Genomic DNA, 10556 nt, shown 5'->3' with positions numbered 1-10556 from the left:
AATTACCTCTATCACCCTGCTGCCCACCCTGCTTTGGATGCAGCCCAGGATATGGCCAGCTGTTTTCCCAAAGGAACTGCAGGAAAAAGCCAACCCAAAGCCCCTCTGTCCCTCCAATGCTCAGAGGCTTCAGCAGCTCCTGCCTCATGCTTCTCCTGAGCTCTGTCATGTCCTCTCTCCTCTCTCCCAACTCATCCTTTGCCAGCAGCTCCCAAACATCCCTTTTCTCTTGTGGGAGACAAGGCTTGACAAAGGCTCGGATTATGTGCCAAGGGACCTTCCTCACCCAAAATGAGCTGCACCAAGCACTGGGCAGGGGCAGGTGTTTCTTCACCCCTGATCATTTGTTACAGAGGGGCCACAGATTTGGGACACACCAGGGACACACAGGCACATGTCCAGACCCTGCTCCCATCCCTGTGAATTTCCATGTGGAATTTAGACCTCAGAGCTGCGTGCTTCAGCCAAAACCCCTTCTCTGGGCTCCAAACTGCAGCAACTGAGCAAAAGGCCAGGACACAAAGCAGAGATAGGACAGAACTCCAGGTCCCTGGAGCCTGGAGCACAGAGCTGGCACAAAGGATGAAGATATCTCTGTCCTTGATCTCCCATACACCTGGGTACAGATCCAGGCAGCGACAAGGCCATGACTGCAATGTTTCCCTCTGGAAAAACAGCACAGAAAAGCCAAAAACTAAGTAGAGCTGAGGCTTTTATAAGAAAAGATGATCTGTTTTAGTCCTTTGGGAATCAAGTTTTATCCAAGAGTAATTCTGAGTCTTGAAAGAGTGATTAAAGGCCTCATGCCAGCCCGGAGACTGACCGGGTCAGCTTGAGGTGTCCTGGGCTGCTGTCTCGAGGTAATCCTGTATGGTGCTGGCAAGAGTTTCACTGTGTGGGAACATGGCATGCTCCAGACACGAAACCAAGTACAAAGGGAGGGGCCTGAAAGAGAAGGGGACATGTCTGACTAGGAAGTTTGTTCTGCAGAGCCCCCTGCTCTCCCCCAGTCTCTGCCCTCCCCATCTGGCTCCACACAAGCTCTTCTGTGCCCTGGGGAGTCCCTGCAGAGCCAGAGCCCGTGGTCCCTCAGAGCAGCTGTGAGGAGAGCTCCTCAGACACATCTGAGGTGTGGGCTCAGGTGAGGAGCTGAGCTAAACTGTCACCACAGCCTGACACGCCATTTTTGCTGCTGGAGGTGAAATCCCACCCTTCTCTCTACACACCTTCCCTTCCCTTCCTGGTCCCCAGGAGAGCTCTGGGACAACTTCTGCCACTGAGCAGCTGCCTCCTGCTTTCGGTCCAGTTTCCACAAGGCCTGCACCAAGTAGGAGGCAGCAGCTGGGTCACCTGCAAGACATGAAGGAGGATCAGCCCTTAGCAGGGGAGGAGCAGGTCCTCAGCACTGCTGTGACCTGCAGGGTGTTGCAAAAGAAGCTTAGAAGCCAGACAAGGTGGGTGAGTGTGAGGAGAGCTGATGTAATATGGAGGAGACTGTCTTGCTGTGTCACAGGCTCTAATTAACCCCAGGGCTGGTAGCCAAGGCAGACAGATGGCATCAGCGTGCCACACCTCTCCTTGGACACAGGTTGGGATTTTCCCTGCAGGCATGTCTGCATCCGCAAAGGGAGGGAGCCACAGTCAGGACTGGGACTGGCAGGTTTGGCAGATTCTGGTGAAGCTCACACCTTTGCAGCACAGCTGGAGCACTAACAGGGGATATCACCCTGGGAACAGGACTAGCCATGCCCTGGCTAGGCTCAAGACATGTGTACTGCTCTCACAGGCTTCTGTACTGCCAGGCATGGACATGCTGCTTCCTCAGATGGAGCACAACTCCAGTTCCTCTGCTCTGGGAAAGCAGACCTGTTTGGGAGAAAGTTGGCTGTACCAGGCTGGGGGTGGGGCAGGAAGAGATATTTCTAAGCTGTCTCAGGCCATAGGTTGTTGCCAGGGTTCTGATATACTCTTCTGACAATAGTTTTAGTCTGTTTCTCCAGGGCAGTGAGCTGGCCAGGCCTCACATAACATTTCTAGTGGCCCTACTGTAGTCCTTGACACCTGAGTAAGTGTGGTCTAAAGCATAAGGACTTCCTGCTAAAGATAGCAAAGCAGGCCAGGACAAATTTGTGGAAATCCCCTCTGTTCCTCACCAAAATGAGGAAAAGGAACAGCCTCTTACCTGGAGAGATATGCAAACCATGCTGGAAATCCAGTAGGGCTTCTTTGTGCCTCCCCAGCTCCAGAAACTGTGTACCTCGCCCAATGAGAGTGAGCAACCTGATCTTCTGGAGCACCTCCACCTCTGGCGGGACATTCTCTGCCACAGAAAGACACATGCACCTGGAGACAGCATCTTCCAGGCATTCCCTCCCTAGTCCCTGCAGGCTGAGCCAGGTTAGCAGTCAGAACAAGCCAAAGATTTACTTGGGCCGCTCATCTTCCAGCTCTCCAGACAGATGGCAATGCTCAGCCCCTCTGCCAGGCTGGAAAAGGCCAAGAGGCAGCAGAGGGGGAGACTGAAGAATGCCAAGAGCTCAGAATGTTACATGGCTGTGGTGAACAGCGACCTCAGCAGCAGCCTGACCTTTGGCTGCCCATCTGCACAACTGGCACAAATCTTTTCCCTGAAATCTGTATTGGAGAAGCTTCCCAGTTCACAGCTCAGTTAACTGTTGCCTAGACAGTGAAGGAGGAGGCAGAGTTGAGGCCAAACCCTGCTCCAACGAAACCAGCCAGGCTCTTCAGAGGACTCAGCATGGCACAGAGCTCAGCACTCTGGGACAGAGGTGATGCTGGGCTCTCTACCTTGCTCCTGTACCCACTGCTGACAAGCACATGGATCCTGACCCAGCCTGGCCCCACACAGGTCCTCACCTATTGGTTCAGTGCCAGGCCCACGAAGCTGGACTCGCAGGAGATCGCTGAGGCACCTGTGGGAGGGAGCAGGAGGTTTGGAGCCACTCCTGGGCTGTCAGGAGTGTTGCCAGGCCAGCCCTGGTGCAGTGCTGTGCCCTGCCCTGGCCCTGCCAGCCAGTGCTGCCTGCTGGGGAGGCCCCTTCTCCCAGCGAGGCTTCGTCACCTGCTGAACTGCGTTACGGCCTCCTTGCTCTCGCCCAGCTTGGCCCATGCCCAGCCCTGGTGCAGGTATCCAGCTGTTCTCCAGGCAAGGCAGCACAGACTCTCCTTCTTCTGGGACAAGAGTTCCCCCGCCAGCCCTGCCCCTGGCGATGGGCACTCCGGCTGCTCCAGCCTCTCCTCCTCTCGTAACATCCGTGGGATCAGGTCAGTCGTCCGTCTGATGACCTCTTCACACACGGTTATGGCATCCTGGTGCCTCCCAGCCTGCTCCAAGGCGGATGCTGCTTCCAGGAAAACCTCTGGGATCCTGGGCAGAGTTGAGCTACCATCCAGGGGGACCTGGGGAACAAAGACAATGTCAGTGCTGCAGAACTGCAGTGCCCAGCCAGGCAGAGCAATCCCATCTGGGAACACAGGGCTGCTCTCAGCAAAGCTCAGGCCCACTCCCACAGACACTGGAGCCTGACAGAGCAGGCAGAACCTGTGAAGGACTCACAGCTCAGCAGAGTCAAGACAGCAAATCCCTACTCTGGAAGTGAAGGACATCCAAAATCAGGCTGACAGCTTTATGGGGAAGGGGAAGCTATTTCTCCAAACAGCAGTAGCAAGTGCTCTCTGGTGTGAATCCAAAGGCAGACATGCCACAAGTCAGGGAGGCCAGATGCCACTTCATTTCTTTTACATCTCAAACTAGACACCGAAACCTGGAGTCCAGGCCTTGGGATGGAGATTCAAACCTCATCTACCAAATCACCAAGGGAGCTCACCAGGGCCCCTACCTGCTGCTGGAGACCCTCCTGAAGCAGAGCCAGAAAATCCAGGTAATGTTCCACTGCATCAGCCACCCTGCAACAGGGACAGGACACATGATGGAAGGAGCAGAGGGAGCCCCAAAAGTGCCAGCAGCCAGGTGGAACCCGGATTGCCAGCCCACAGGCTTTCCATGCACCACACTCGCTCTGGTCACAACCACCCATGCTTTGAGCAGACCTACAACAGCAGTACTGAACTGGACCATTTCCAGGAGCACAGGGAAAGCTGCAGAGCCCAAACAAGCAGCATGCTGCAAGCACACCAGAGGCACTGTTACCTCCCACCCTGGAGACACCGCTGTGCCAGCAGGTACTTCACTTCAGAGGGGTGGCGATGGCGAAGGAGAGAAGTGAGTGCTGGTGTGTGGACAAGCAGCTCTGTTTGGATCAGGATATTGGGACTGGAGGAAGCAGCTGCTGGAGGTTTTTTTTCCAGAGCCTGTGAAAACAGGAACAGAGAATATGATCAACACCACACTGGTCAAATCTCATGCAGCTGCAACCACTTGTCTCTTCTGGCATCTGGAGATGCACCCAGGAGAGCACCAGTTCTGCACTTCACAAGCACAGCTACTTTTTCTCACAGCCACTTCCAGGAAGAGCCATCGGGATCACTCACACACGGATCAGGCAGGCTCCTGATCTCCACATGGTGCCAGAAGATTTGCAAGATCACCCAGATCACCTCAGGTGTTTAGTTCAAGGTGCTCTGAGCTGCCTGGAACACCATCTCCCATTACAGCCACAGACCTAGTTAGATCAGATCTCAGGTCATTCTAAGGAGAGAGATCCCTCTCCACAGCTCTGTTTGTACCTTACAGATTTCAAAAAGCTAAAGAGATAACTCATTGTCTACTGCTGTGACCTGCTCTCCCAGGCAGGTTGATACAGCTAACGCACACCCCCTCAGGCCACAGTCTGCCTGTAAAGGCCTCTTTACTATCATAAACTTTATTAAAAGACTGATACTTTCCGACCTGAGACTATAACATCTTCTCCCAAGCCACCAAGAACATGAACTGGGACACAATATCCAACTGCCAGGTGCTGAGCAGGAATTTCAGATCTCACTGGGCTTCTTCCTGCCCACAGTCTGAAAGCAGCACCATGCCTGGATTGCTGTAGCCTACTTTGGGGACCCCAAGAAAGCAGAAGCCTGCTTGAAGCTCTGTGCAGGCTCTGCTGGGCAAAAAACCAATCCAGAACTAGAGGAATCAGACAAACCTCGTAGAGCAGAGCCAGGGCCTGCAGCTCTGTATCAATCTCTCCCAGTTCACGGTACACTGCTGCCGCGTGGGACAGGGCAGAGAGGCACTGGAAGTCGACCTGGAGGGCCCGTTTCAGGTGCTGAAGGGCTGTCTGAGGCTTGCCCTGGTTGGATGGAAAGAGATGCATGTTGCAAGCATATCTTTACTACTTGGTGGGATCCAGATCCCTGCTCTGCTTCCCCAGAGATCCCCACTAAGCAAGAGCAGCACTTCAGCCAAGGGCAGCCTTCCTCAGGTTGGTTTTTGATCTTCTCTCTCGGCAGCCCTTTGTGCTCAGCCAAAATCCCTGCCTGGATTTTGCAGCCTGTCCAAGGAGGCTGGGACCATGAGGGCAACTTCTGCTCAGGGGCCCTGCAGGGGCCCAGGACCACAGAGAGGCAGTGTGGGCATCAGCCTGAGCTTTCCCACCCTACTCTGAGATGCTTTTCCCCTCCCTGCTGTCATTACCATTCGCTGGGCACAGCAGCCGAGGCAGGTGTAGATCTGAGCCAGGACTTTCTTGGAGCAGAATCCTCTTGCAGCTTCCTGAAGGAGGGAGAGGGCAGTGGGGAAGTTCCCAGCCTCCAGCTCCTGCAGCCCTAGGACAGACCCAACATCTCTGTGGCTCACCTTTCTGCCCTCCCTGGTCCCCAAACAAGTATGGTGCCCTTTTTTTTCCAGTGCCATAGGGACCTGCCTGACCCCCTCCAAACCCAGCAATGAACAGCAGGATGGTCCCAAGCTGCCATCTTTGCTTTGATGGCTTTGCAAGAGAACAAGTCACTCAATGGAAATGTCCAGCAGAAATAACAGCAGCTTCTAAGCCCAGAAACCAAAATATCTGCCTTGGCCCAGAACAAGGACAGAGGTAGGTGCTGGGCAGGTTCACCTCCACATTCATCCACAGTGACAGAGGGGAAGCACACACACAGGATCTCAGAATCTTTCCAGAACATCTGGACCACTTCCCAGCAGGATGTTTTGGGATCTTAAGACATTAATATTTATCACAACTGGTTATTTGCTTTTCTTCTAGTCCTCTTTTCAAACTTCCCTCTGAGGCTGGTCTCACATACTCACATCTGCCACCTCCCTGTTGGAAGTGCTGGTGCCACTCTAGAGCATTTTGGCTCTGGGTCTGTGGGCTGGAGCTCCTGCCCTGCCTCCTGGCAGGAAGGCCCCACATGAGCCTGAGCACAGTAAGGCAGCACTGGCTGTCCCCAGAGCTGCTGGGGTTGTCAAAACAGTGAAGGAGAGAAAACAAGTGGGACAGAATGCAGCAGTCAGATGAGATCCTTTGCCTGCTGTGACACCAGGCTACAACAGCTTTGTGCGGCTCTTGCAGCACCATAATCCGACAGGAACAACGTGCAGGAAGACAGACAGAAGAAAGGAAAATGCTCACAAGTCCCCTGCCAACCTTCTGTTTTAAGATCGCTGCAGGGCCCAGACACCTACGCAAAGTCACAGACAGGCAGCAGAGCCCTGTGACATTGTGGAGAAAGGATCAGCCGGGGTAAAAGCAGGGAAGCTCTTAGAATATGGAATGGAAAAGTTGAAACTCAGAGGCTCAGCCCAGAAACCCCCAAGGGCCAGTTTGCTTGGGAAGAGAAAGCATGATAAGGACAGGGTAAGGGGGTCCTAGGACTGGAGAGCAGTGGGAAGCTGAGTACCTTTGCCACACAAACCTTGCAGGAAGGCTGCTGCAGTGCAGAGGATCTCCTTCAAGTCCTTAGCACTCTGTACCAGAGGTAGGCAGGCCCCCTCAGCAGGGACTTGCCATGTCTTCAGCAGGGACAGGAGCTCATTCTGCCCCTCACTGCAGCGACCTCTTCCTGTGTCCTGTGAACGCGAGAGTACAGAGAGCAGGGAATGCTGCAGGGAAGCAGGAAACACTGATCCAAGGGCACAGGGAAACACTAAACCCTTTGACATTGCTCTCTGCACTGGGAAGCAATGTCCTACCACTCACTCACTTCAGATACAACCTCGTCACTGCATTGATTCCTGCCTGGCCTGGGGCAGCACCTCCCCACCTCAGAGTGGGGTTCACCTCAAGGGGCTCCTGGCAAGGCAGATCCAAGTGCTGTTGGAGTGCCTTCAGAAAGGTGGGACCCCTCAGCAGCCTACCAATCAGCAGGAAGGTTCCTCCACATCCAACTGCCCGCAGAATGTTCCCTACAGAGTCTACAAGTCCATCTGCAGCCCCATTCCAGCCTGCCCAAATCTCCTGTCTCACATACAGAGGTCCCAGGGCCCCAACAGGCAGAATATTCTGGGATCCATTAGCACACTCAGGGCCATTAGGCTATGCTGGAACACCAGGGAGAGCATTACTCATGCTGACTGGGCAGCACTGATGGTTTCAGGTGTCCAAATGCCACAACAACATTTTGCAGAGTGGGTTTCATGACAAACACAATATTTATGCTGGCTCTGCCAGCGTCTGCCCGTGTCCAATTACCTCAGCAGTGCTCAGGAGCCGGAAGAGGCCAGCAATGCTTCCCAGGCGTCCGGCTGCCAACCACCAGGCTGCCTGCAGGGCCCCCAGTCGGTGCAGAGGTGCCTGCAGCTCCTCCACTGTTACCTCCTGCAGCACCTTTTGCCACAGCTCCTCTGTGCTGAGATCCTGTCCACAGGCCCCACAAGCCTCCAGAACTGAAAAAAAAAACCAAACCAAACAGGCAAAAATACCCACAGCCATGAGACAAGTTGGACACCCTCCTGCAAGAGGGAAGAAAGCCTCAAGCAAGCATGGGCTCCTTGTAGCGAGGGAAGGAGTGGGGTTGCAGGGCTGGCCTGGCCTCAGCAGTACAGAAACCAAGCTCTCAGAGAGTGGATTTGACAGCAGCACACTCAGGAGACAACACACGGCTCAGAGCTACAACTCCAGCTCTGCTGAGTCCTCTTGAGGTCACTTGCCCTCGGTAAGTGTGTACCAACACTGCAGATCCACCTCTCACCTGCAGCCTATTTCAGTGGGTTTTCTTTGAAGCCAGCACATCATAATTAAACAAAACACTTAATTTTCTACTGTCACCAAAGCTTCGCTTGTGACTTGGCACCTTACACCTTGAAAACTCATTTCCCTTAAAACCTCTGGCCCATCCCTGCAGGGAGCAGCAGGCAGGCAGCTGCACATCATCCCTGGCCACAAGCCACCTCACCTCCAGCCCTTCCTGGTGGAGCCAGGTGTGCCTGCCCACTGCTCCCCTCCCTCTCCAGCCCTTACAGGCAGAGCCAGGCATGTCTGCTCCCACCACAGAGCACAGAGAATGCTCCCCTCGCCCTGAGGAGTCCCCATACAGAGAATCACCTCCTTACCCCTGAGGAGGCCCTGGCGTATTCCATCTGCTTGTCCCTCGATGGCAGAGTCGGATGCTCCCAAAGTGAAAAGCAGGGAGTTGTAGAGGACAGTGAGTTCCAGAGGCAGGGTAGGGAGGGCAACCGGCAGCCCTGTAGGCACAGCCAACCCAACAAGAAATTTAGCTGGTTGGGAAAAAACAACCATCCATTCCTAAGTGGCAACAACTGGCTTGGTGACAACAGAAGTGGCCTGGAAAGAATATTTTTTGTGATTGTGATTTGTGACTGTGGTGTGATTTGGGATTGTGGTGTGACTTGTGACTGTGGTGTGATTTAGCACTTGGCCACTGCCCACAGACAGCACGTGTCACCACTTCAGGTGCCAGCTGCTTTATACATCCATTTCCCAGCTATCCAGGTGCTGCAGTCCTCCAAGACTGAGACCTTTCAGCTCTCTCCAAAGAACATCAATACCCTACTCTCTTTCAATACAAATCCACCCTTTCAAACACGTTTCACACACTGTGTCTCTCTCCTTACAGTATCTCAGAATGGGTCAGGTTGGAAGAAATCACAGTGGCTCATCTAGTCCAACTTCCCTGCTCAAGCTGGGCCATCCTACAGCACACGCCACAGGACTGTGTCCAGATGCTTCTTAAATATTTCCAGTGAGGGTGACTCCACATCCACTCTGGGTAACTTGTTCCTGTGCTCAGTCACCCACACAGTAAAGAAGTTCTTCCTCATGTTCAGGTGGAACTTCCTGTGCATCAGTTCCTGCCCGTTGCCTCATGTCCTGTTGCTCAGCACCACCAAGCAGAGCCTGGCTCTGTCCTCTGACACCTCCCTTCAGATACTTATAGATATTGATGAGGTTCCCTCTCAGTTGTCTCTACTCCAGAATGAACAGGCCCAGCTCCCTCAGCCTTTCCTCATAGGACACTCCAGTCCCTTAATCATCTTTGTTGCCCTCTGCTGGACCCCCTGCAGGAGCTCCTTGTCTCTCTTCCAGTGAGGAGCCCAGAACTGGAACTCAGGCTGCCTTCCATCAGGCTCCCTCTGCACCACAGCTGTGGCAGGGAGCCCCTCCCCTGGCTTCCCACGGCAAAGACTGCTCATTTTTTTTCCAGAAAACCCAGAGCTCTGCCCAGCAAGATCAGGTGGAGGTTGGGGCTGGGCATTAACCCCTTTGCAGGCCTAGTTCAGCACAGGGCAGAGGAACTGTTTCACTCTGGTTTGCTTCCAGCACTGGGATGCTGGAGCTACATCCTAAGGGACAATGGCCATAAAATAAGACACAAGAAGTTCCAACTCACCGTGAGGAAGAATTTATTTACATCGAGGGTGGCAGAGCACTGGAACAGTCTGCCCTGCTCCAGATCAGAATGTCTCCCTCTCTGGAGACATTCCAAACCCACCTGAATGCGTTCCTATGTCACCTGCTCCAGATGACCCTGCCCGGGCAGGGAGATTGGACTGGGTGGTCTCCAAGGCCCCTTCCAATTCTGACAACTCCGTCATTCTGCGATTATCACCTTTGCAGGCCCAATTCAGCACAGGGCAGCGAGGACCGCTTCAAACCCCTCCCACCCACTTCAGAATTTTGTTTCCAGCACTGGGATGCCGGAGCAGCATCCTGGTAAACAGCAGTGTACGAGCCCCGGTGCTCCCACGCCCACACCCCCCAGGCCCGGGACAGCAACGGGAGGCGCCGGCCGGGCAGGGGCAGGGGCAGGGACAGGGCCCCACTCACCGCGGATGCTCAGGAGCAGCTCCTCGAACGCGTCTCGCTGCCGCCGCCGCAGCTCCCGCACCGCCGCCGCCCCGCCGGGCCCCGCAGCCCGCGCTGCCTGCAAGGGACTCACTCACCGCCCGCCCGGATGGGGGAACCGCACCGGCGGCGGGCCCGGGGCGCGGGGACCGGGAAAGGGAAGGAAGGGGACGTGCCGCACCGTCCAGCGCTCGGCCAGCGCCCAGCCGTGGGCGGTCCAGAACCGCAGGCAGTCCCGCTCCGTGTCCTGCCCCGGCCCCGGGGCCTCCTCGCGCCGCCGCTTCATGGCCGCCGCCATCGCCCACCGCTTTCCCGCCCTTCCCGCCGTCACCATGGCAA

General features: G+C 54.9%; 1 protein-coding gene across 1 annotated transcript; it reads right to left on the bottom strand.

Annotated features, from left to right (window-relative positions):
- Nucleotides 1–714: 714 nt before the first annotated feature.
- Nucleotides 715–10515, bottom strand: FANCG (FA complementation group G). The gene is made up of 14 exons (XM_051804459.1): nt 10399–10515; nt 10200–10296; nt 8465–8596; nt 7605–7798; nt 6829–6982; nt 5609–5739; nt 5118–5264; nt 4172–4332; nt 3861–3927; nt 3083–3420; nt 2878–2933; nt 2183–2320; nt 1227–1350; nt 715–945 (listed from the first exon to the last, which is right to left on the bottom strand). Exons 1-14 carry the CDS (start codon nt 10513–10515, stop codon nt 828–830), a joined length of 1974 nt encoding a protein of 657 aa, XP_051660419.1. The 3' UTR covers nt 715–827.
- Between the last annotated feature and the right edge of the window lie 41 nt (nt 10516–10556).

Source organism: Manacus candei, unplaced genomic scaffold, assembly GCF_025592945.1.
Source record: "Manacus candei isolate 608988 ecotype Guabito, Panama unplaced genomic scaffold, ASM2559294v1 h1tg000061l, whole genome shotgun sequence".
Taxonomy (NCBI): Eukaryota; Metazoa; Chordata; class Aves; order Passeriformes; family Pipridae; genus Manacus; species Manacus candei.
The sequence above is the reverse complement of the archived record's forward strand: the minus strand, read 5'-3'. Positions and strand labels throughout refer to the sequence as shown.